Below are 26,897 nucleotides of genomic sequence, written 5' to 3' on the forward strand. Positions count from 1 at the left end.
AACACTTCCATTTATCAGAGCTGGATCTCAACAGCTGCTAGGAAAAGCTTTGGTTTTAAAAGTGGGGAAGTTTTACAGAGAAAAATCCTGTCTCCCAAAGAGAAACAGCTCTGTGAAAGCAGCACGGTCCAGGGTGCTGCACACCACACTGAGAGAAGAAATCAAAGAATTTCTGTAGAATTTCTTCAGAATTAAAATAGGGTGAACAGTTCTGGAAGAGGAAGGATGGAATGAAGGTGTCTGTACTTAAAATTTCCTCCTGCCTGTCAAACATTCCCATCTCTGGCAATAACAGCAGGGCATCATTTGCAGTTTGGTCTCCAGCCCCTGGTACTGACAGGGTTGGGATTAAGTTATTGGAAACATTCCCTTCAGAATGGGAATTGTTATGGCTGGAAAATGTTGAGTTGTTTATTGCTACAAGAGGGATGCCATGACCCAAGGCTGGCAGCGTTTTTGGGGTCTTTTACTCCCACCCATGAGTCAGGGATGCAATCTGGGATTGCTTGTCAGGATTTCCTGTTTCTCTGGGGGTTTTCTCTGTGCCACGTTGCTTTGAGGTGCACAACAAACACAGGCAGTGTTTCAAGGGGGGTTTTATTTAACACAAAAGCAGCAAAGCAGTTAAAACCACAGAAGTTCAACAGATCTCTTTTTGACCTATTTGTTATTTCTGATTTTGTCAAAGATCTCAGCTGAGCGAGGAAACCTTCCAGGCCCCTTGAAAGGGGTTGAATTTGGTAGAATTACCTTTTAAGCTGAGGCCCAAGTACACTTTTTTAAAGTACAGTCACCCAAAAATATGAACTCAGAAGCCCACTTGGAGGTATTGTAACAAGCACTCCTTCTTTACAATCAGAACAGACTTGGCAAAATCCAACAACAGCATCCAACAACAATTCCATTTCTAACAGCAGAGTGAAGGAAGCCTTTCCCAACATTTATTAATAATTCCACTCTCTTCCCAACAAGCTCTGACTTGCCTCTACAGGATCCGCCAGTCTGCAGGAAAGAAGATTCACTTTTAATCCTGTTCTCCAATTGGGTGACAAAGTAACCTGGAAAAATAATTAAGGATCTTTGTTATCACAGCACATTGGCAGAGATTATTTTGAGATGTCACACAACATGTGTGACAGATCTGTTTGCATTATTTCCTGTGTGAGTACACATTTATGCCATGTGCCTGTCACTGCTGAAGTCAAACATTTTCATTCTGTCCTGGAAACAGGGACAGAGAAAGGGGAGATGGGAGAGTAAGAAGATTTTTTCCAAAAAGGACAAGTTTAAAAGTGAAAAACTGTTTTGAATTAAACATTTAATACTAACTTTGAAGTAAATCTTGCTTCGTTCCAAGAGGAGTTGCCATTTCAGTGCAGTCTTCTGGTTTTCTTCCAGCATGAGGAATTCATGGACCTGTTAACAGGACACCACAGAATACTTCAGCAGGTAGTTAAAACATCTCCACAACAGAATGATAATGAAAAGAACATTTTACATATTTTTATACATTTCTAAGCTGTATTTTTCTATTTTAACATAGTGCTTGGTGTGATATGTGTACCAAGACAGTCTCATTAACAAATTGCAGGGTGTTTGAAAATCAGAGGCAGGGATTTCCAACCACGTTCTCAGAAGAGCAGTGCTCTGAACTGGCTTCACACTTACACTGAACACAATTCCTGCTGGCATCTGCTGACTTCCAGATTTTACCTTGTCAAACAGCTCTGTCCATCCATCCATCCATGGATTCCATCCATCCATCCATCCATCCATCATCCATCATCCATCCATCCATCATCCATCCATCCATCATCCATCCATCATCCATCCATCCATCCATCATCCATCCATCATCCATCCATCCATCCATCATCCATCCATCATCCATCATCCATCCATCATCCATCCATCATCCATCCATCCATCCATCCATCCATCCATCCATCCATCATCCATCATCCATCCATCCATCATCCATCCATCCATCATCCATCCATCATCCATCCATCATCCATCCATCATCCATCCATCCATCCATCCATCCATCATCCATCCATCCATCCATCATCCATCCATCCATCCATCATCCATCATCCATCCATCATCCATCCATCCATCCATCATCCATCCATCATCCATCCATCCATCCATCATCCATCCATCATCCATCATCCATCCATCATCCATCCATCATCCATCCATCCATCCATCCATCCATCCATCCATCCATCATCCATCCATCCATCCATCCATCCATCATCCATCATCCATCCATCCATCATCCATCCATCCATCATCCATCATCCATCCATCATCCATCCATCATCCATCCATCCATCCATCCATCCATCCATCCATCCATCATCCATCCATCCATCCATCCATCCATCCATCATCCATCATCCATCCATCCATCATCCATCCATCCATCATCCATCATCCATCCATCATCCATCCATCCATCCATCCATCCATCCATCCATCCATCATCCATCCATCCATCCATCCATCCATCCATCCATCCATCATCCATCCATCCATGCCATTTTTCTAACTCTTGCACACACACAGAACTTTTGCAGGTGTTTGTAATTCCCACCAGGCTCCTCAGCTGAGCTCAGGAGGAACAGCCCAATCCCCCCTTACTGTGCAGCCCAGGCTTTCCTCAGCGACACAGTCGGACAGGTAGCAGGAGCGCAGGGTGCCCGTGTGATCTGTCACATCCACCAGGATGTCAAAGCTGGCAAAGGTGGACTTGGCCTCTGGAGAGACATCACTGCAGAAGGTGCAGGTGTTTGATGCTTCATTCACAATGAACCGGCAGATTGAGCTGAAACACAAGGAGAGAATTCATGCAGCTATGCAATTTATTCTTCCTGAAACGTTTTTCTAGACTGAGACTTCCCAAGAGATTTTGTACTTTAAAAAAAAGTTTTTATCTCCTAAACTCTTGAGTCTGTCTGAGACAAAGTGATCTCTTTCACTCTTGGACCATAAAGAGCCTTCACAGAGCCCACAACAGAAACCCACATGGCATCCTCCAGAGGAGTTTTATTTCTTCTCTGGGATGGGACTAAAATACTGCTCCATCTCATTTGGGTGTGGGGAAGAGGGACAAGCAGTTTTTAGCACACATTCCAAGCAGGCAGTTGCTCACCATCTGTTGCGCAGGACTCTGGACACGTTCTCGTCAATGTCCAGGGTGGAAATGTAGCCATAAATAATTCCATGGAGAGGCTCCAGCTTCCCATCACTCTGCAGAGCTTTTTCTTTCAGCTGTTCCACTGTGTAGACATCCACTACAGCCTCCACTACAAGTTTAAAAGACACGTTAAGGGTGTCTGAGCCAGAAATTACTCAAAGAGCAATGGCCAAAATGGAACTTAAGGCAATAAAAAGGAGATTTAAAGCAGCAGAAAAGCATTCCCCCAAAAAAAAGTAAAACAAAAGGGAACTCAGATCAGGAATATATCTATTATTTAATCTTTGTATCCTCCAAAAGGAGTTTTTGACAAAAGCTTTTCCCCTCACTTTTCCATACTCTCTGGACAGAAAGAGCACACCAGACAGGCTGCAGCTGGCACAGTCAGCTGGAGACACATAAAATAAAGGACAGCCCCAAGAAACCATCCAAACTTTATATATTCAGCCAGGCTGGACCTGAGTTTTGTTCCTCTGAGAACACAGAGCAGGAATTAAGCAGGAATTATTTCAGCTGCACTATGAAAAGACACTGCAGGTAAATAAAATCAAACTCTTACAGTTAATGGTTTCATTTGCCAGCTCCTTCACTGGGCTGGGCAGAGCTCCTGCCTGGGCGCTCTCTTTGATGAAGCTGAAGAGAACATTTGCTTCTGCTGTTTCTGAGGATGCATTTTTAAAAGTTATCAGTATATGCTGTATGTAAAAATCACAACATTTTTATATTTTACAACTTTTTATTCTGGTAACACAAACATGCTGGAATTAGCCAAGACTTGCTTTTCTCTTTTTTATTTTAACTGTTAGTCCTGCATGGAATAAACCTATGAAGGAAAAGGAAAAGAAGAGAAAGGGAAAGGGAAGGGGAAAGGGAAAGGGAAAAGAGTAGAAGCCAAAGGAACTGGTCATCATGTAATAGAGAAAAAGCAGAGAGCTCTGTGAGAAGCAGGCAGAAGAAATCACAGTTCCAATAGATTAATTAATGCATTCTAGCCTAGAATAATTACTAAAAGCAAAGGAATACTTGAGCAGCTCTTACCTGGGTTAGTTGTAATGATGGTTTTGGATATCACAGTTGCAGTCATGCAGTTCCTAAATTTGTCAAAGTTGATTCTGACATCTGATGCAAATATGACTGTGCACAAAAACACCCCCATGTTACTGGAGAATAAATGTCACACAAAGAACTACAGTAAAACAATAAACCAGACTGTTTTACCTGTTTCTTGGGGGACCCAACTCTGTGCCAGCTGGATGGATTCATTATCCCAGCTAAATTAAACAAAAATAGATGCATCAAAAGTGGATGGACATTTATTTTTGAAACAGCACTCAAACTGCTTAGTGACTAAAACTAAATCAATAATAAAATAAATAATATTTCTTTGTTATATATTAATATTATATTATTAATATAATATTAATTAACTAAATAAATAAATTAAATAATGTAGTTGTAATAAAATTGCCCAAAGGGGACACGACTCCTTTGTGGCACTGAAATTCCATGAGCCTGTTTTATCCCAAACAGGATAAAATAAAGATGGGTTTAAATGCAGAATATAGCTGGGGGAAATGCTGTATTCCAGCTTTTATCAAAGTCATTTCTAACTAAAGCAAATCCCAGTTAAAGGAGCTGTTTGTGCTCAGATCCCCAGGCCAGATGTTCAGCCACTTCCAACACTGGGATCTTTGTGGCTGGGGATGATGAGACTGGAGTGAGGTCAGAGTATCCCTCAAAAATGGTAATTTCATGCTCTCGTGATAAAATCACATTCAGCTCCTCCTAAATTTGGCTGGCAAGAGCACAGCCAAAGCACAGATTTGTTCTGGTGGGTTTTCTTCTTAATCCTTGGAAAAAGATTTAAGATATTTCCTCTTATCCAATATTGCTCAGCCACCTCTTCACTGCTGGGCCCTGAAATACCCTGACAGTGCCCAAGTCCCAGCCCTGAGAGAGAACTGATGGAGGAGCTGCTCCAAATTAACCCTGGGCTGGAAGGGTTCACCCCTGAGATGCTTCTTTTGGGTTTGTGGCTATGAATTGTGTTAAACATCCCATGATAAAGATCCCTGGTGATAACAGCTCACAGTGCAGGGCTGCCTGCCTACATCCCCTGAGGGAGCAAAGGTCACTGAAGTCATTTTTTAACCACCAAACAATCTCAGGGCAAGGGAATAATATCCACACCCCCACATGTCCCTGCACATGGAAAAGCCACAAGTTTATTGAACAAACTCTGGGCAAAATGCAAAGGTTCCTCTGTGAACAAGGCACTGCTTACAGCAGGGATGGGGTGGGTGGAGTCGTGTTTGTAAACAAGACAGAGCTTGGAAATACAGCCAAAGCTGTATCAAAATGTTTCTGCATTATTTTAAATATTTAAAAACTATTTCCACCTATTTCCACTCCACTTGCAATTCTGCTTGGCTTTAAAAATGGATCATGCTCTTCATTTTCCTGCCCTCCTGTTTGTGGAAGAGACACAACAGCCTTTGCAGCTGGTTTTAAATGCCATTTCCTGCATTAGCTCAAATGTCCACATGAAAAAAAATGAATTATTTGGAACTGAGCTTCATTTTGCCATCCATGAGCCAGCAGGCTGTCAGCAAGCCATAAAACTACACAAGATATATAAGACCACTCTAATGAATCTCTTTTTTAAGTCTCTTTTCAGTGTACACTGCTGCCTCATCTCAGTTGCCTCCTAAATAACAATATATTTAAATTAAAAGACAGGCTTATAGCTAATTAGTGTGTCTTATAGCTAATTGTTCTACCTGTGTTTGAATTATTTTGTACTTTTTAGTGAATTAAAGACCATTTTACCATACTATTGGGAAAGACCTCTCTGTTTCATCATACAGCTTGACTTCACACCTCTGGCCTTTCCTTTTGTCTGAAGTCATGAAATATTTGGGCTCCCCAACCTTTAAGAAGAAAGAGAAGAAGTCATTTGTCCTCTCTTCAGTATTTAGGAGAATAAAACTCATAACCTAGGAAATAAAAGGGTTAGAAAAGGGAAGGCTATAGACTACTAAAAATGGCATCACTTAATTTTTTCCTTTCATTTTGTTGGTAAAAGTCTCATCAAAGGGTGTTTGTGGTTATCATCACTCAGGTGCCAGGCTGAACAAACAGAGTCCTGACCACTGTGAGGCCCAAAATCCACATTTACAGATTCACAGTGAAGTTACTGGTGTCAGAGCAGAGAAATGCTGCTCAATCACTGCCATCACAGCCCAAAATCCACATTTACACAGATTTACAGTGAAGTTACTGGTGTTAGAGTCCACAAATGCTCCTCACTCACTGCCATCACAGCCCAAAATCCACATTTACACAGATTTACAGTGAAGTTACTGGTGTCAGAGCCCAGAAATGCTCCTCACTCGCTGCCATCACAGCCCAAAATCCACATTTACACAGATTTACTGTGAAGTTATTGGTGTCAGAGCCCAGAAATGCTCCTCACTCACTGCCATCACAGCCCAAAATCCACATTTGCACAGATTTACAGTGAAGTTACTGGTGTCAGAGCCCAGAAATGCTCCTCACTCACTGCCATCACAGCCCAAAATCCACATTTACACAGATTTACAGTGAAGTTATTGGTGTCAGAGCCCAGAAATGCTCCTCACTCACTGCCATCACAGCTGCCAGCACGTTGAGGACTCTCCCATGGAGGCTTTGTCCATTTGCCACGATGTCCCCCAAGGAATAATAATCCTGAGGATCCTTGACAGGCAGGTGCAGCAGAGCCAGGAGCCTGGTGTCTGTGTCGTAGCAGGAAGAGGTTTTAACCACAGAGTGGTTTTCACTGAGCAATAATTTGTAGCCACTAGAACAGAACAAATCCCATGGATCAGCACTGCACTCACTGAGGTTTATCAACAGTGTAAAATGTTAATTCTATTCATATGGAAAAGCAACTTTATTCCATTAGTTTTTCCTAAAGGTACAAAAAATTCTTGTTGATTTTACTCAAAGAATGAAATTTACTCTGTTTAGTAACAAAGAGCATTATTGCTTTATGGCCTTCTATTTATGAAATATATTCTCCTTTGAGATTTAACCAGACATTGTTGAGCACAGGAGGAAGGTACAGCTACACAAGAAGAAAACACCAAATATTTCTACCAATTTCATGTGGCTGCAAATTAAAACAAGTATTAACTTTGATCTTTCTAGAAAGAACTACCACTCCATGCTTTAAATTTACCTAGGAGTTACAGGGTTGAATTTTTCTTCTCTTTCTGCTTCCTTTGACTGAATTAAAGGATTTTCAATTGTAACTAAAATAAAGCATTGATAAGTAATGTTAGAAATTGATTATAGGTACAATTATAGATATTTTTGTTAGTACACTCTGCAAGCTCACAAGTTTTACCAAAACAACCACGGGCAGGAAAATCTTTCTATGAATTTAAAAAGATAAAAGCACATCCTGTGAATAAATACAGGATTTTTGTTGTGGTTTTATCAGCAATCACAGTCATATCTGTAACTGAGGGAAGACAAACACCAAACTGCTTTACAGCTTATTTTTCATCATTTTTAAGACCTCAGCATAATGTAAGATTTGACATTGATTAACTGCAGGCCAGTTCTGAGCTGCTGCACTCAGTGGGTTTCTTTTGTTGACATATTTACTGGGCTTGAGTTGAAATCCTTGGAATCTTGTTCCTTTCCTCTTTATACTGAACAGAACTGAACAATTTGTTTCCAATTAGGCTGTGAGTCCTCAGAGCACAACACAGCAAAGCCACCAGCACAACCCTGATTTCCATGCAAACAAGTGAGAATAAATAAAATAAATAAACTCACCACAGTCACCAACCCTGAAGCTTTCTGAGAGGGATCTGATGTATTCTTCTCTGCCCCACGACTGGACATTAATGAAACAAGCTGGGGAATCACGAATGGTAAAATTGAAGGTGTATCTTTCAGTGCCAATGTCTGCAAAAATAAACAGGCCTGTAGCAATTCCTCAGCACAGCATGATTTCTAACTAGAATATGTGTATAAAAACTCCTATTTTGAGCTTTTCCTGGATTTTGGCAAGGATTTCCTTGCTGGAGGCCAGAAGGTGGTGCAGGAACACGCTGGTGTTTTTGGGAATGAAATTCCTGCTGTGGTACCTGTCCACCCTGTGCTTCACTTCGGGCAGGGTATGAACTCCCAGATCAAACAGGGGAGAAGTGCAGGAGCTGTGGGAGATGACAGCCAGGCCTGGCAAACACACAAACACACAGACACACAAACACAGAAACACAGAAACACACAAACACACAAACACACACACAAACACACAGACACACAGACACACAGACACACAGACACACAGACACACAGACACACAAACACACAGACACACAGACACACAGACACACAGACACACAGACACACAGACACACAAACACACACACAAACACACAGACACACAAACAAACACACAGACACACAGACACACACACACACAGACACACACACACACAGACACACACACACACAAACAAACACACAAACACACAGACACACAGACACACAAACACACAAACACACAAACACACAAACACACAAACACACAAACACACAAACACACAGACACACAAACACACACACAGACACACAAACACACAGACACACAGACACACAAACAAACACACAAACACACAAACACACAAACACACAGACACACAAACAAACACACAAACACACAGACACACAAACACACAGACACACAGACACACAAACAAACACACAAACACACAAACACACAAGCACACACACACACAAACAAACACACAAACACACAGACACACAGACACACAAACACACAAACACACAGACACACAAACACACACACAGACACACAAACACACAGACACACAGACACACAAACACACAAACACACAAACACACAGACACACAGACACACAAACAAACACACAAACACACAAACACACAAGCACACAGACACACAGACACACAAACAAACACACAAACACACAAACACACAGACACACAAACACACAAACACACAGACACACAGACACACAGACACACACACAGACACACAAACACACAAACACACAAACACACAGACACACAGACACACAAACACACAAACACACAAACACACAGACACACAAACACACAGACACACAGACACACAAACACACAAACACACAAACACACAAACACACAGACACACAAACACACAAACACACAGACACACAGACACACAGACACACAAACACACAAACACACAAACACACAAACACACAAACACACAAACACACAAACACACAAACAGGGCTCGTTTGTACACACATCCCCACTTGTGTAGGAGCTGGGCTGACCCCATGGGTGATGAGGCCCCGCTGATGTTTAACTGAATAATGAATTTATTCAGGATATCGGTGCCCTGTCTCATACAGGTAACTTATAAAGATTTCCAGGGATCACAGCATGGTGAAATAGATTATTGAATTATCAAGGAAAACTCCAGGGATCCCCTGAGTGCAGCTCCATGGAGCACACACACCTCACCTGCAGACTCTGCACTGGTGCCACTCATTTTGGGTGACTGCAATGACCTTCTCCTAAAATGTCACCTCTCCAGCAGCTCAGCAGGAGCCAGTGGCAGCAGAACAACTGAGCCCTTCTCCTGGAGCTGGAATGGCTCCCCAGGGCTGGAGGTGCTTCCTGACAGCGCCTGTACCAACCCTGACTGTAAATTTGTTATTTCAATTTCCAATTAATGCTGTATTAACAACATACAACTCCCGTTTTGTCCCAGATGAGGCTGTTGCTGCTCAGGCCAGAAATTACAAGATATGTCCTCAACATTGCTGTTTTAAGAGAGAACAAATATGAAGGCACCAGCTCCATTCCAGTATTTATAGAGTGGGTTCATATTGGTTCCTTCTTCAGAGCACCAAACATTTCCATGGCAGAGCTTTTCCAATTTCTAATTGATAAGAAAAAACAATGCTGCTCTTTCATCTTGTTCTCAAACAGACACCATTTTTTTGGGGGTGTGTTTTTATTCTATCCATTTTACACTGAGAAATCTATTTATCATTTAAATCTTGATTTCAGCCATCTCTGCCAAATTACACCATTGAAGAAAATGAAAGAAAAAGTTTAAAGGGACTGTACTTTTTCGGTCTGGAAAGCTTCTGACATCTGTTTTCCCAATAACCACCCCGATTACATTCTGAAAAATAAAAAGATTATAGAGTACATGTATTAAACCCAGATGTAGATGATGAATTAGATTTCATGGAATTATACTCTGCTGATGATAATAAACATATTTCTGACTGGTAATCATTTTAATCTATTTATTCCACAGAACCCTATGAGCTAAAGAGTAAAACATAAACACACAAGTTTACTTCAGGAAAAAAAATTGTGACTAATAAAAATATTAAAATAAATACATCTGTTTCTATTTGGGGAGAAAATGGGAGGACAAAAGTTCACCCCAAACCTTCACGATTTTGGCTGTTCTACAGCAATCTCTCCTCAGGTAAGCAGCAGTGTTGTTGTTTCATGCTCTCTGCACAGGTCTCAGATCTCCTCAAATGCTCCATGGAAAGTCTGGACAGGATTTATTTTACAGTGAAGTGTCCGAGGTTTTCCTGGCTGTCAGCACCATGAGCCACACGTGTGCACCCACAGCTTATCCTGGCCTCAGCCAAGCAACCTAAATTTCTACAGGTGCCTCTCCCTTGTTATCTTTCAACAGAGGAGCTGAGGAAAACAGCTTTTCTGTTGATTCAGACCAAAATCAGTTTTATCCTGCTTTGATAAACCTGTGTTTATTATGTAAAAACATCCTGTTCTGAATTGCCAAGCACAGCTACAGGGAGCAAACACACACTGGTAGATAGGGATGTATTATCTAACTTTCTATAATATAATATTTTGTGGGTGGTGGTTTTTGTTTTGTAGGTGGTCCTTGGTGCCAGAGAAGAGTTTTTCAGTGCTCATTTGGGATTTAAGATGTCAGCAAAGAAAGTCAGAGTGGGACAAGGGCTGGAAGTGCAATACTGCCAGGATCCTTCAAAACATGAAGCATCCTGCATCAGTTCCACTTCACAGAATCCTGGAATGGTTTGGGTTGGAGGGACCTTAAAGCCCCTCCAGTGGCACCCCTGCCCTGGGCAGGGTCACCTCCCACCGTCCCAGGCTGCTCCAAGCCCTGTCCAGCCTGGCTTTGGACCCTCCCGGGGATTTGGCAACCTCGGCTCCTTCACACGAGCCCTTCTCGCAGTCCTGACCGTCCCATTCCAGCAGAATTCCGGAGCCAGGTGGGAAGGGCAGGGTTTCAACTCAAAAACCCACCCCGGATTCATTCTGTGCGCGTTCACAAAACAGCGTGACCTGCCTGACTTCACTGTCACGATATTGACACGGGCTCAAAAATCAGCTCTCGGATTTCCTTGGAATCGCTAGAGGGAGCACGGGAACTGCCTTATCCTGCAGGGATGGAAACTCAGGAAGAGGCCACTTGTGTCCAGCAGTTTAATATTCCCCTTCCAGACTGAATGCCTTCTGTCCACTGCATGCAGTGAGCCCGAACAGGATTTTGTTTATCTACTTTGGGTTTTGCTTCTTCATTTTTATTTATTTTTTTTTTTTTAAATCTATTAAATCAGAGTGCAATATTCCCTGTATCTCACCACCAAATGTCAAAAGAACTGACATTTAGAATGAGTGCCTGCAGAAATTAGGCTGATTTTCTGATGCAAATATCCAATTTCCCAAAGAAATCTGCCCCAGCTCTGTTCACCTCTGGGTGCCCATCACTGAGCCTGCACTGATCGTTCTATCATAAATTATTATTTTATAAAAATACTTTCATTGCCGTGTCTTGTTAACTGTGATACTCAAGATTACTTTTATTTGTAAAATAAAAGCTTTTAACTGGGTTAGTGGATCATTATTTGAGAGGAACTGTGAATGACAGGTTAAATTAGCATTGCTGAAGATCAGTTTGGATCAATATGGCTCCAAGGGAATAGAAAACTCTTAGATCATCCATTTTCTGTGATGCCTCTTTCATTGGTTTGAAGTATATGAGGAAAAAAAATCGTGCCATCCCAAATAAAAAGTGGGAATGGGAAAATCCCATGTTTTCACTGTTTCCAGGAACATCAGGACTTCCCTGGGGCAGGGGAGGGGGGGGATTCTGCCTCTCTGCTCAGGTGAGACCCCACCTGCAGAGCTGCCTCCAGCCCTGGGCTCCCAGCACAGGAAGGTCCTGGAGCTGTTGGGGTGAGTCCAGAAAAAGCTCCAGGATGATTGGGAAGGCTGAAAGAATTGGGATTGCTCATCCTGGAAAAAAGAAGCTTTGGGGTGACCCGTGGCCTTCCAGTGGCTGAAGGAGCTGACAAGAAACATGGAGAGAGTCTCTTTACAAGGGATGGAGTGACTGGACAAGGGACAATGGGTTCAGACTGCAAAAGAGTGGGTTTAGGATACTGGGGAGAAATCCTTCCCTGGCAGGGTGGGCAGGCCCTGGCACTCCAACCAGGCAGCTGGGGCTGCCCCCGGATCCCTGGCAGTGTCCCAGGCCAGGCTGGACAGAGCTTGGATCACCCTGGGACAGTGGAAGGTGTCTCTGCCATTGCAGGGCTGGCACTGGATGGGTTTTAAGCTCCCTTCCAACCCAGTCTGTGATTCTATACAAATCCATTTTTTATCCTAAAGAGACAGAACCAACCCTGCCATGGAACTGTGAGATTTTTTTTCCCCCTTTCCATAGCGTGCCATGAGAGACTGCTGAGGTCACAGATGATTGTGGCTGCATAATGCTGACTCTGTAATGTCTTTAATAATGTCTTCATTAATTCAGCATCCATTTAAAGTGCCACAAAGGAGCCTCTGATACATTGAATTGTCCGGTCAATATCTGTGCCTGTGGTACCCACAGGCTGTGGACAACAACAGCATCAATTTTCATTTTGCTGCTTTGCACACAAAGAAGGGAAGGTCCTTTCTACCCAAACAATTGCACTAATGCTATCAGTACCTAAATACACATCAATTACATAATTTTGCAGTAATATAAGACAGTCAGATACAATTTCATCTGGGGACAAAAGGACCATGGCTGTGAGACTTACAGGACGAGCGAGGTTTGGATGCAGATCTGAAAGTGCAACAAAGTCCCGTGCTGAACGAGAATGAGCCATTCTTTATCTGAAACTTGAGGAAACTGACTTAGATTTTGTAAAAATCCAAACAAATCACTTAAGACCATTCACAGTGAGAATAACAAGTTATTTTTTAACATAAATGTTTTGACCTAATAGCATCTGTTTTCAATAAGAGGCATTTCAAGCCATCTGAAGTAGACAATTCTTTATTGTTTGGATTTGGCGATGGAAGTTATGAATTTTACTGTGACAGATTTACCTAAGCTTCTCAAATAAAGGCCTGTAATTTTTATTTATTATTCATCATTAAATGACTCCATTAGCACCAGGCTCTGAAAAATATTTACCTTCCTTCTCTCTGGGAAGCCCAACTGAATTTAATGAGGCAGCTCATATATAAAAGGCAATTTATATGTGAGGAAAGAGAAGTGTTGCGTGTAAGCACCTTTAATTGAGGTTTTGGACTAAATATTAAACTACTTTAAAATGGGAGTTTATTCCTCCCTCAAAACAGAAAAGTTCTGAATTTATTAAAATAAGATTTATGAAAACCAGTTCTTTTCAGGCTGCCAACATGGCATTTACTGCCCAGCCCTGAGAGTACCTAGGTTCAACCTAGAGATGCCAAAGTGGAGCCATGGGTGCTTTGTTAGACCCTCTGAATGCCTCTTATTATTTCATGGGTTCCTTAGAGACATTTAAATACTTAACAAATAGTTGTCAGATTCTATTTTTTGTTGTAAAAGGAACCATCTCATGGTCCAAATCTTAATAACCATTAATAGGAGAGAGCTGCTGACATTTTTTAGAGGATGCCTGTTCAAGCTTTAGAACGAAATCCTGAATGCCTTTCACAGTCTTTGTACCTGGAACCTTGTGTGAGAATTGTTAACCACTTCAGCAGGCATTAGGATAAAGGTCTGTTGAACTAGAGGACAAATAAACCTACATTTTAAAGAAAAATAAGCAGTTATCTGAGAAGCAAGTGATTTTCCTAAAAGAGCATTTCAAACTACACTCTCACAGAGAGACAGCCCAAATTTGCCTTACAGAAACCACTGAACAATGGGGCCCTCAAACCTGTTCCCATCCCATTAGATGGAAGAATTTATGTTTCCTTCTGCGGGAAAGTCACCTCAGCATCCCTCCAAGGCAGGGTAATATTCTCACCTCAGAAGAAGTTAAATACTGTTACCTGCTGTACCTCACAGCAGCTGGGTCGTGTCAAAGGAACCAGCACTGGAACACCTGTATCAGAGGAAGATTAAAATGGTAATTTAGGATTTTAAATGCTCTGGGTTCTGAGAGCTGGAGCAGAGCTGCCCCACTCAGGAGCCCCTCAACCTCCTCGGGTGCTGCTCAACCACCCCTCAGCCCATCGTGGACCCCTCAGCTCTCCTCATACACCCTCCATTCCCCTCAGGTGTCCCTCACATACCTTTCAACCTCCTTCTGGACCCATCACATACCCTTCAACCTCCTCCTGGACTCCTCAGCCCCTCAGGTGTCCTTCACAAACCCTTCAACCTCCTTCTGGACACTTCAGCCCCTCAGGTGTCCCTCACAAACCCTTCAATCTCCTCCTGGACACTTCAGCCCTTCAGGTGCCCCTCACAAACCCTTCAACCTCCTCCTGGACCCATCACAAACCCTTCAATCTCCTCCTGGACTCCTCAGCCCTTCAGGTGCCCCTCACAAAACCTTCAATCTCCTCCTGGACTCCTCACAAACCCTTCAACCTCCTCCTGGACTCTTCAGCTCCTCAGGTGTCCCTCACAAACCCTTCAATCTCCTCCTGGACTCTTCAGCCCCTCAAGCCCCTCACAAACCTCAGTTCCCGAAGGAGACAAAATGGCGCCGGCGCAGTGGCGGGAAAAGGGCTCCACACCCCGTCCTCCCTCAGGGCCTGCACAGGCTGAGGGGAGACGTTCTCCCATCCCAGCCAGGATCTCCAGCAGGCCTGGAGTCCTTGGGCTCGAAGAGGTAACAAAGGGTTAGACGGGATTTTGGGGTGGAATTGTTCCCTGGGAGGGTGGGCAGGCCCTGGCACAGATTCCCAGAGAAGCTGTGGCTGCCCCGGATCCCTGGCAGTGCCCAAGGCCAGGCTGGAGCTCCATGACAGTGGAACGTGTCCCTGCCCATGGAGCTGGATGATTTTTAAGGTCCCTCCCAACCCAAACAACGCTGTGATTCCATGACTTACCAGATCAGGAATTTAAAGACAGGTTCATTCTAAAAGTATAAACACACAATGCACCGGCAAGACAAAGCAAATTGAGGAAATCTCTGGAGAAACCATTCCCCACTTCCTTATTTTTTTTCTGTTGGCTATAAGGGAAAAAAAGTCGCAGCCTGTATTTTATCAATTAATCAAAATTTCTGGTTTAAAGATATTATTTGTATTGATCCGCACCCAATAATCCTATATTTTTACCAGCAGAAGGCTGGCTTGAGCCATTTTCTTCATTTATACTGAATATAAAATTATATTTTATAAAATCAATATCCTTCACTTCTGCATCATAAAAAACTTTACTCCTGATGAGTAATTTTATAACCCCAAGGTCATGGATATTCGAAGTTTTTAGCGTAGCCTGACAAATTCTCTGTGTTGACTCTGTATTACAGGATCTTTCATGTCTTCAATTAAACAGCTGAAAATGGATCCCACCTGTGCTTTTGTATTTATTGTGTCACTAAAATCCATGATAATTATCCCGTGCTGATGACAAACAGGATGCCAGGGAACTGACAGCCTGGGTGGTTTTCTTTTTCTTTTTAGGTCACTTTTTATACAGTATGATCCATGGATCTAACTTTATTTTGTAGGCTTGATGTCTCCACTAAATGGAATATGGCATTTTTTTCTGTCTGTTCTGTTGTTTTCATTATCTCAAGCTAATGAACAAGCAGAAGATAATGAGCCTGCTGATAGGATCCTAATCGAATGGGAAGGAGAACCTGGATACTGGCTGGGAAATGCTGGCAAAGGTACAACTCACATTCTTACAGCCATGACTGCAATGTAAAACAGGGGAAAATAAAAAATCCCTGGAATGAGACCTGTGGGGTGTCCACTGCTGCAGAAGGTGACAAATCAGAACTCCAGCCCAGGGGCTTGCAGGGGTTGAGCTGGTCCAGTATCTCAGCAAGGTTCTGGTGGGACACAAGCACCTGCTGCAGCAGAGCCTTGCAGAACCATCTTGGGATGGGTTCTTGGATCTTGGGCATGGGTAGGTCCCCAGTTCCAGTGGGTTTTGTCCAGTTGGAGCTGCTTTTCTCCCACAGGCACAAAGGACAGGTGAAACCTGACTCTGCCGTGTCCCCTCCAGGCCTTTGTTCCATTTCAAAGCCACCAGAACAAGGGTGCTGTTGTGTCTCTCCTCGCCTCCCCATAATCACCGGGAAAGGTTCGCTTTGTGGTCCGCTTCCATTCCTATTTTCAATGTACATTTGGAGGGGGAAAAAGAGCTGCTTTTTACTTTCCCAGGACAGCTGCTGCTGGGAAGACGTTATCAGGGCCATCGTGACAGGATGCACAAAGGCAGGGGACAAAGCGGGACCGCGGCTCTTTCCGTCTGAGATGTCTGATTAGATGCTGAATTTGTGACTCGCAGCTACTGAGCCGAGGACTCTTTGATGGGTGTACCTGTCTCAGGTGACACTGTGAATTCTGCCATTCATACAGCACATGGCACCTCAGGGACAGCCAGGGACTTCTGTGCTTACTGCAAACAAGTAACACCTTTTTTTGTGTGTTTATATCCAACAAATGTCTAATCTGCCTTTATCCCGCTGGTTTTTGATGCCAGCTGATTCTCCCAGTCAGGAATTCTTAATACAAGCACTGGAGAGCATCTGCAGAAACAAATGTTACTCAGCTTGTATCCTGCTTTCCTCCTCAGCTGACCTCAAAGCGGTCTCAAAAAGAAATCAGCATCGTTATCTCCCTTTGACAACTGGGAAAACAGAGGTGAGAGAAAGGCCAGAAGAGGTTTCCTAAAATCCACGTGCCACGCAGAACCAGCTCCCGCGGCAGAGCAAGAGTGTTAATTCAGTGTTTTTCTCATCTAGTGCTTGATCCCTGAAAGCTCGGAGTGATTTTAACTCTGCAGCATTTCAGCGGCACTTGCCACTCTGCCGATTGAGCCTGTGATTGGCAGAGCCTTCCCATACACGGCTGCAAATTGCCCAGTCCCTGCTAATTAAGCCTCTATTCGTGAATAGATTTATTTAAATTACGCTCATTGGCATGGTCAAGGAGTGCAAATGCCATTTCGTAATTCACTTTAGCGATTTGTTAAGTGACCATCAGTATACTTTGCAGTTCAGGGGAAGAAAGTCCAGCACTAGCAGGGACATTTCAGAAATCATTTCCAAAACCAGAGCAATATAAAAATATTTGCTCTGTGCATTTTCCGCTGCCCGCAGCGTTTACTGAGAGGGCTCATTGAATATTTATACATCCTTAGGACCTAAAGAACTGGTAAAATGGAGAGGGCAGACGTGTAATTTTATGTAATTGGCCTGACTGAATGCATTAAAAGCAGCAAATTATTGCAAGTGCTCAGTGTTGGGTGGTTTTGGCCGATACCTGAATGGCAGAGCCTCGGGAATAAGGATGGACATCTTCAGCAGCAATGCAGGTGTTGATGCAGCCAACAGGTGCTCAGTGTGTGTTTAGAGATATTTAATCTCAATTTCTCCAGGTCTTTGTTCAGCTCTCACTCCAGCCTGCTTCTCCCCTGTCAATCCCAGCGATGTTTCAGGGGGGTTTCGTCGCTCTGAGCAGCACCACCAGTACCTGCAGCATGGAAAAACACAACAACCCGCAGCCTTGCTGTGAAATTAGCCTGACCCATGGCTGGTTCCCACCTCATCTGGGATAATTCTGCCTTCCTGGAGCCAGGGAAGATGCCAAGGCCTGAGGCTGGTGCACGCAGGTGGCAGCAGCAGGAGCCTGCAGGGAGCTCAGACCCCAAAATGCGTGTGAGCAAACAGAACTACGTGCCAAGGGCTCTGCTGGGAATGCCAACAGCTCTCTCTGCACAAGAAAAGCTCCATTTCCGACAAAGACAAAAATAAAAAATAAAAGCAAGCTATTTTTTTAAGGTGTAAATCTCTGTGGCTGCTCTTCTCATGGGCAGGGAGAGCTGGAGCCTGGCGCTGCATCGCTCCCCTTCCTCCCTCCCGGGCAGTGTTTGGGTGCCTGCTCATCAGCGAGCTCATTTCCTCATGATTCCATCACTAATTAATCCCTTCTGCAGCAGTGGTGGAGCAGGAATGTCACGAAAAGGATGCGGCACAACCCAGAGAGGAACAGGAGCCATCACCACCAGCCCCTGCACCAAAATCTGCTGCCCTGAGGTGCCAGGGAAGAGTGACAGCCCAATTTCAGCTGAAATCTGAGCCCTTCTGGATCATCACTAAGCAGTCAGTTTATTTTCAGTGAATAATTAGCAAATAAACTTATCCCAGATCTAACCTGTGTTGCTTTCCTTCCAAAAAAGCAGAGTAAGATGCCCATATAGGAACTCACTGCTTGAAAGTACTGGCACAAGGCTTTTTTCTCTTCAATTTTCTCACTTTTTTGAAGCTCAGGCTTTGATTGCCCAAGATTTAAAGCCTTCAGTCTGCTGTTTAACTTGACTGAGACTACAGAAATTCAAAATTCTTCTTTTTAGAGCCTTCAGGCTATAGAGAATAACTTTTCCTGCACATAATTCCAAAATAATGTGAGCTCAGTGAAGTGACTTGGATTTTCATCACTTTCCCCGAGACCAGAATTTCCTCCTCTCTCTCTCTCTGAGCAAACAAGTGATGAATATTTTCCAACAAAACATCATGAATTAAAACACACAACAATTAAAAATAGTTTTAGTGACAGCTCCCTGACACAGAGGAAGAATGCATTGAGGGGGGAAGAAAAGAAGATATTTAGCATTGTTGGCTGCTATTCAGACACTTCCAGCCATTCAAATCCATGAAACCAAACCCAAATTATATCTGGATTTCAGCTGGAGACGCATGAGACTGAGCAGTACCAATTAGGACACACGGGATGAGCATCTCCCAGTGACAATACTCGGAAAAACCCTTCCAGTTGCTCCAGTTTCCAACCAAGCCTAAGACTTGATCCCTGCATGGAGGAAAACTTAGGATACAATTCCCAAAGACACATGGAGTTGGCTGTAAAAGAAAACTGGGATCTTAGAGTAAACCAAATTTTTTCCTCACCACAGAACAGTGAAGGGAACAGCAGAGAAATCCAAAGGGCCCATCCAAGCTAAACTTTCCAGCACAAATCCACCTTTGATCTCCTGGCTGAGCATTTGGCCCTGGCCTGGTGGTGGCAGGGCTCCCACTGCCTCGGAGAGCCAGGACTGCATCCAGCCCTTCCGAGGGAATCGTGTGTAAACATTTCCACAGCCCTCCTGGCTGCCTGTCAGGCAGCTCGTTAGCAAACTCCTGCAGACCCACACTGACATTTGGAGGGTTTATCCATTAGAAAAACAAAACCTCCCCTGAAAGCCCGTTCAAAGTGCAAATGTACGAGACTTGATCAAAACAGGACTGGATCACAAAATTCTCCCTGAAGAAAATGAACGCTAGAGGTCAATCTAACAACTTGTCCCGGAAATATATATCCCTGGAATAAAATATTACAGACTGCTGTGTGCTGGGCTCTAACTACCTCCAGACCCACTGGCTCGGCCCACATCTAACAAGGGTTTCCTCTGTCCTGTTGGATTTGCTCTTGTCTCGCTCTCCATTAGCGTTTCCTCTCTGGAGCTCTCCCACACGGTCGCTGTCCCGAGTCACAGAGCTCCCTGATGCACTGAACTCCCTGTTCATGGAAGGAAAGGGGGAATTGGGCTTGTGTGAGGAGGCTGGAGGCCAAATGTGTCCCTGATGGAGCTCCACTGCAGCTCGAGTTCGACTGAGGATGAGGGCAGGAGCAAAGGAGCAGCAGGTGAAAACCCCTCCAGCTCAGGATCCCATCTCACAGACAAATCCTGGAATGATTCAGGTTGGAAGGGATCTTAAAGCTCACAAAGTGCCATGGGCAGAGACACCTTCCACTATCCCAGCTTGCTCCAAGCCCTGTCCAGCCTGGCCTTGGACACTTCCAGGGACCGGCAGCCACAAACCCGTGGTTTCAAGGAGGCAGCAGGGAACAGGGAACAGGGCTGGGATGCAAGGGGTGAGTTTGGGACTTCCAGACTTCAAATCTGATTCCCTTCCAATGCATCTCCCATGTAACAGCAGCAGAATGACTTCATTCCTGCACCTCGTGCTTTCCTCATCTCACCTCCCATGCTCAGATTCTGGAGGACCTTGAGACTATAAACTCCTGCAGACTATTTATGCTTAAAATCAGTTTTGGTTGGGCTTTTTTTTACTTTACCGCTCTGAAATGCCCAACATTCCAATTCCAGCGAGTTTCTTCCTCCCCCTTCCCTGTTCTTATCACCAGAAATAAGACACAGCCCTGCCAGCCTGTTCCAGCCTCCCCATTGCCACCTTCCTCAGCAAATCCCAAATTCCCCTCCACAAACCTCCTGCCTCAGACAGATTCGATGCCTCCACTGGTGATCCAAGACACAAAAGTCAAGCCAGTTGAAAGCTCAGACCCAGCAGAGAGTGAATTTAAGCACAAGATCTCTGCCACTGCTGTGCTGCTCCCCGAGTGCTCTGTGCTGAAGCGGGGCCAAATCGCGGCTCTTTCTGCCCACAGCCGGATCCTACAACCCCGAGTAACGCCGAGGAGTAACATTTATTCACACACAGGGGCTCTGTGCAGCGGGGCTGCCAAGCCCTGGCCTCGGCTGAGCTTTTCGTGAGCGAGCAGCTCCATATGGCAGCGCCGGCTCCTCACTCAGCAGCTCGCCTCCTGCCAGCTCCTCTCGGTGCAAACGGCCCAGCGCAGCAGAAATGTTCCAGCTCCACCTTCTCCTCACAATTACCTTTCCAAACCTGCCAGATGAATTCCTTAAAATTCTTCCAGGGAGTTTCTTGCTGCCTGGATGAGCGCAGCGGTTCTGGCTGCAGCCAGCGATGCTCCTCGAGCCGTTCCCAGGTGGAAGTGTCTGCCAGGCCAAATCCAGAGGGTGTCTGGCCTGAGTGCCCAACTCCTCAGAGCCCAGCACAGCCAGAGCCTGCCACAGAGGTGATGGAAATGCCTCATTTTAAAGCAACCTGGCTCTAACACAGAGCTGAAGCTTCTGCAGGGTCACATCTCTGAGCCCTTCCCAAATAATGCAGGCACAGGAGAGATTTGGGAGGGGTATGAGCATGGCTGGGACAGCAGTGGATGCCTTGTGCCACTGGTGTGCATTAACACTTTCTCCTCAAGGCATAAAAATGGGGCAGAACTGGACAGGAAACCTCCATTTTTGGGGCACTGGGTGCCTCACCTTGGCAGCTTTTCATCTGTTAAAATGCACAAGATGCAATCCCTTGGCCACTGCCCTTCCCAGTGCCCCCATTCACCCCCATGCCCTGGGAGGTGGCTCCCCCAAAGGCTGCCTGCCCAGAGGCCCTTCCCAAGGACCAACAGCAGCTCAGTGCCACCACCCCATGGCTCTGGGCACGTGGCAAAGCCAGCAGTGACACCAGGAGGGTGAAAGCCACAGAAACACCTGAAATGAGGTGGCCTTAGCCCAGGCAGGGTCACACTGAACCCCAAGTTAGCCCACTTACAGTTTATGGCTCCTCAGAGCCTCAGCCCTGCCATGGCACGTGCAGTTCCTGCCAAATCAATATCTGCATCTTCCTGGTGAATGATTGTGTCAGTGGGACGTTAATGGGGCACAGCGCTCGTGGTGTTGAGGCTTTTTTTTTTTTGTCAACGAAGCAAAGTCATTAGTTTTCCTCCCCCTTCCCCCCTCGCCAGCCTTCCCAAATGCACAAAATGGGCTCCAGACCCACCTCCTACAAGGAAATGAGAACCAGCCCCAGAGGATCACCCAGCAAGAAGCCTCTGTTCGGAGATCTGACGCCTCTTCAAAGCCAGGGGAGCAAATGTGCTCCTACCTCCTCTGATTTATGAGGAACGGCTGCGTCACCGATGCGGGGGAAACGCTTAAACGCTACCAGAGGGAAGGGAACGGAGCCCTGGCTGCCTGCTCTGAATAACCCCGCTCTTCAGGAGAGTTTGTTTTCATCTAATTAGATTTCTATTGCATTTTAAAGGAAAACAAACAACCTGGAGACTGCAGCACATGCTGCTGGATGTTTCCCTGGCTAGGAAAATAAACAGCGGGGTGGCGCCGCCGAGGGCAGGAGGGATGTGCCAAGGGGGGCTCTCGGATGACACGTGGCACCAGCTGGCCTGGGACCGTGTCCCCACACACGAGGGGATGTGGGTAAAGCAGGTGGCTTCCCAGAAACAGCCAACATCCCCTCAGCTGGAGGCAGGAGCAAAGCCAGAGGCACCGGCAGCCCAGGAAAGGCAGGAGCGAGGTTTAAGTGAGGGGCACAGCCCAGGGGTGGTTTTTCCCCTTCCTTTCTCTGTTGAAAAATTCTGGGTGTAAATCGTTCTGTGTGTTTGGTTTTAATTTCTGCTGCTGCCCCGCTGTTATTTATGCTCTTGAAATATAACAGCAGGCACATGGAGAGCGTGGTGTTCATGAAATACAGCCCAGTGCCCAGAGTGTTTATCGACCAGTGCAGTAAATAATTCCAACAAGCACAACTCATCCGAGAGAGCAGGGCCATGGATGAAGGCTGCCCATCTGCCAGGGCCCTTCTAGGGCTGCCAGATCTGCTCCAGAAATGCTCTTTTCCATCTAAAATGAAGCCAAGAAAGCCAAGTGCAGCTCCCAGGTGGGTCCTGGTGACAGCTGTGCCCTGGGCTGGCAGCATGGCCAGTGCTGCAGGGACATTCCTGGGGACACCTGTGCCCACCACGGGATGCTCCCAGTTCATGCCAGGAGCACTTTAACAGAAAACAACTGCTCCACTGCATCCAGGCTGGAGCAGAGGCAGCCAAGGGACACAGCCACACCAGGAGCTGGATGCCCACAGCACCCTCAGCACTCCAGAACAGCCAGGAAGTCACTGCTTGAAATAAAAGCTCTCTGCAAGGACCTGATTTAGTTTGATGGTTGAGGAGAAGGCAGCAGTAACAGCCCTGGATAAGCAGTCGCTCAATTAACATAGGTAATGCCTGTGGAATTTATTGAACATCTGAATTCTTGTTTTTTTTCCAGGGGAAAGGCCAGAGGGGACTCTACATGACGCTTCCATACAGAGCTGGGTCTCTCAGCCATCCCAAGGATTCCCCTGTCCTGCAGCACAGAGAGCCCTGGAAGGCTCAGCACAAGGCTGAGGATTTAGTGCTGCTACACTGGGGCTCATTTATCTTCCCTCCGAGGTGAACCCACACCATCCTCAAGGACGGGAGCTTAACGAGCAGAGAGGAAGATCTGAACCAGATCTTGACCTGATCTCAATCACTCAGCTGCTCTGAACCAAACGAGGCTGATTTATGCCAACGTCCTGGCCCCAGCAGTGCTCACCCACCCCGGGCAGAGCTCTGAAGGGACATCAACACTGGGATTCCATCCTGGGACACTCACTCCAGCCATTGCACCACTGGCATCGGCAGCATGAGGACCCTGGGGGTAAAATAAAACCCCTCAGGAGGGGCTGACCCTGCCCTGGGTGTCCCAGGGTGCCCATCCCTGCAGGGCACAGTGCCTGTGTTTAGGGGAGCCCTCAGCACCTGTGGGACTGACTGACCCCAGCCAGCTCCTCTGGGCTTTGCTGCCAAAATATCACTGCCCAGAGGGGATAACCTGGCATCAAACTCACGTGTCAGCCACAAAGCCAGGCTGGGAGAAGGCCCCTGGTCAGGGATCCCCCAGATGCTGCAGTGACACCCCCAGTGCTGCTGCCAGTTCATCTCAGGGCAGCATTGCTGAGCAGGGTGGTGCCCAGCACAGCACAAAGGACACTTTCAGCACTTTGACCCGTGGGCAACAGGCAGGGAAAAGCTCCTTCAGTTTAACTGGAGCCTGAGACACCCTGGAAACCCGGAATTGCCAAGCTGGGATCCCCAAATCCAGGCAGGACGAGGTGCCAGAGGCTCTGCTGCCAGCCAAGCCCCTCACTTGGCAGCACACACCAGGGCCTTTTACCTTCCCAGGCCCCTCTTGCTCCACAGGGAAATCAAATGTCCCATCCAACCTGCCCTGGACACTCCCAGGGATCCAGGGACAGCCACAGCTTCTGGGAATTCCATCCCAGCCCCTCACCACCCTCCCAGCCAGGGATTCCTTCCCAATATCCCACCTATCCCTGCCCTCTGGCAGTGGGAGCCGTTCCCTGTGTCCTGTCCCTCTAGCCCTCAGCCCAAATCCCTCTCCAGCTCTCCTGGAGCTCCTTTGGTCCCTGGAATGGGCTCTGAGGCCTCCCTGGAGCCTTCTCCAGTACTGGAAGGCTGCATCCAGGTGGAATCAAATGAAAACAAATGAAAAGCACTTTAAGCTTAAAACTCAAGAACTTTTGTAGCTTGGGACTACAGAAACAGCACAAAAAAACAGACACCCACTGACCCCATTTCCAGCCCAGCACCTGCTCCTTCCCAGCACCCAGGAGACTCTCCCAGCCCCAAAGACTTTACAACACCTTCCACTCCCTACAAAACATCCCAGCTCACTTCCAGGGCTGGGAGCACAAGTCACCCCCACACAGCTGGGGCTGGCAGGATGATGGGACCAGCACTCCCCAGCACCCCAAACCCCTCGGATCCCCAGCACAGCAACTCCACCTTGGCTCAGTCCCCACGCAGGAGCCGCTTGCCAAGTCCAGACTTGGATCTAGCAGCAGACTTTTGTGCTTTGGCTCATGGATCCTGCAAACAAGAGCTTTAATCACTGCTTGCTTTTATGCGCCGAGAGCCAAAATTGTCTTGTTAAGTACAGTAAGTGATCAGTACTCACAGCACAGAACGTTTCAATGGCTGCTTGTGTGGGTAATTATTCCAGGCTTGCCTCTCTTCCCCTCTGGAGAAAAATTACGGAATGTGGAAATTATTGCGAAGCCTCTCCGCACTTGGAATGTTTTCCGCCGGTTCCTTCAGCCCGTGCCTGGATTTTGCCCCTTGCTGGGGGATGCCCATGCCTGGGCAGGCTGCTCCAGGATCTCACAGCTGGGCTTTCCTCACACAGAATAACCTGTCCTAAAGGTAACAGGAGGTTCAGCCTTGCCTCCCCCCTCCCTCAGCACAGCACACATCAGCCAGGCCTAGCAAACATTGATTTAATTTGGTTTTCCCCCATTTTCCCCAGCATCCCTAAATGGAAGAGTGGATCTGTGCTTGGGACCCCAGCTGTGCCATGGCCCCAGGCAGGAGCCTTTCCCTCCCAGCCCTCTCTAATATTACACTATTAAAGTTGCCTTTTGGCTTTTATTAGGATTTTATTTTTTTTTTCCAGAGATAAAAGCAGGCTGTGGGAGCAGAGGGAGCCCCAGCAATATCCATGTCCTTGGAGTGGGGAACCTCAAGCTGGGAATGCTGTGGTGAGGCTGGGACATGCAGAGGAGGATGAGGAGGAGGAGGAGGATGGAGCTCAGATGTGCACCCTCAGCCCCAACTTGGATGAAGGGAGCAGGAGAGCAAACTGCAGGGATGCTCCCTGCTCCAGTGGTCAGGGGATGGTTTTCTGGAAAAGGGGGAGCAAAACACTCCCAGCACACTTGGAGCTGGCTTTTCCTCACCTTCTCTGCAAATGCAGCTGGAGGCTGGACCTCAGCAGGAGGTTTTGGGCACCAATAAATGTCCTGGTGAAACAGGGACAGGACCCCAGAGTCCCCATCCCACTCTCACAGCCCGTGGGCAGCTCTGCTTTTGCCTCCAAGAAGATTTTGGGCCATTCCAGCACAGGATGGAGGAAAAAAAAGCTCTGGGAGGATTGGGGTGAGCAGATAAAGCCAAAAGAGGTGGGATAAGTCCCCAGGAAGTTTCAGCAGTAACACCTCAGTGCAGGTTTTTATCTGTCCCCAGCTGGCAGGAGGGAGATGCTGCCATCCCAAATCCCATTTCTGCAGGTTGATTCCAGCAGGAGGAACAGGACAGCTCCAGAGGAGAGCTGTGGCTGCCCCATGGCACCCCCAGCACCCTCTCCCAGGATCCCACAGCTGCCACACAGGATCTCCAGTGCTCCAGGTGTAGCTTTGCCCTCAGAGCTCCCCACAGCCCAGTGCTGGTTCCTGTCACCAATATCCACCCTGGGCTGGATCAGACATTCCCAAAGCAGCTGGATCAGGCATTCCCAAAGCAGCTGGACCAGACATTCCCAAGGCAGTGTTTGGCTGCTGGTGACACACCTGTCCTGGTGCCACTGGCACACACCCCCCCCTCCAGCTGCTCCAGGGGCTCTAAGAGCTGCATTCAACACATTTGGGTGCAGAAACCAGCTTGGAAAAAAGAGTTTCTCCCTTGGGAGACGCAGGGCTCTCCTTGTCCTCTCCAGCAAGGCACGGACCCACTCTTTTCTGCCCCATTTTTC

The 26,897-nt window shown here is 46.3% G+C and overlaps 1 protein-coding gene and 1 long non-coding RNA gene across 51 annotated transcripts; one reads left to right on the forward strand and one right to left on the reverse strand.

Annotated features, from left to right (window-relative positions):
• Positions 1–580: 580 nt before the first annotated feature.
• On the reverse strand, positions 581–15,521 carry MEIOB (meiosis specific with OB-fold). 50 transcript variants are annotated; one of them, XM_086853878.1, is made up of 15 exons: positions 15,210–15,521; positions 14,551–14,628; positions 13,348–13,439; positions 10,373–10,430; positions 8,033–8,164; positions 7,428–7,500; positions 6,851–7,046; positions 6,035–6,135; positions 4,424–4,476; positions 4,244–4,339; positions 3,765–3,866; positions 3,161–3,314; positions 2,650–2,833; positions 1,330–1,416; positions 581–1,058 (listed from the first exon to the last, which is right to left on the reverse strand). In XM_086853878.1, exons 3-15 carry the CDS (start codon positions 13,414–13,416, stop codon positions 945–947), a joined length of 1,419 nt encoding a protein of 472 aa, XP_086710004.1. In that variant the 5' UTR covers positions 13,417–13,439; positions 14,551–14,628; positions 15,210–15,521; the 3' UTR covers positions 581–944. The 50 variants fall into 50 exon arrangements, with proteins under 50 accessions (XP_086710004.1, XP_086710011.1, XP_023803877.2 ...); XM_086853885.1 differs by having other exon boundaries at positions 13,348–13,443; positions 14,576–14,628; positions 15,210–15,515; XM_023948109.2 differs by having other exon boundaries at positions 13,348–13,429; positions 15,210–15,508.
• LOC111945464 (uncharacterized) lies at positions 15,220–25,798 on the forward strand. The gene is made up of 3 exons (XR_015277222.1): positions 15,220–15,363; positions 16,279–16,371; positions 23,595–25,798. It is a non-coding gene; the product is annotated as an uncharacterized LOC111945464 (long non-coding RNA).
• The last annotated feature ends 1,099 nt before the right edge of the window (positions 25,799–26,897 follow it).

Source organism: Cyanistes caeruleus, chromosome 17 (genome assembly GCF_971803275.1).
Source record: "Cyanistes caeruleus chromosome 17, bCyaCae1.hap1.1, whole genome shotgun sequence".
Classification (NCBI taxonomy): Eukaryota; Metazoa; Chordata; class Aves; order Passeriformes; family Paridae; genus Cyanistes; species Cyanistes caeruleus.

What these genes read in the sequence shown, in the direction of transcription:
- MEIOB (XM_086853878.1), bottom strand. Translation starts at nt 13,416, where the DNA reads ATGGCTCATTCTCGTTCAGCACGGGACTTTGTTGCACTTTCAGATCTG. An exon ending in ATCCAAACCTCGCTCGTCCT is followed by an intron (nt 10,431 to 13,347) that starts GTAAGTCTCACA and finishes TTTATTTTTCAG; the next exon opens with AATGTAATCGGGGTGGTTAT. An exon ending in AGGTCTTTCCCAATAGTATG is followed by an intron (nt 4,477 to 6,034) that starts GTAAAATGGTCT and finishes TGTTTAATTTAG; the next exon opens with CTGGGATAATGAATCCATCC.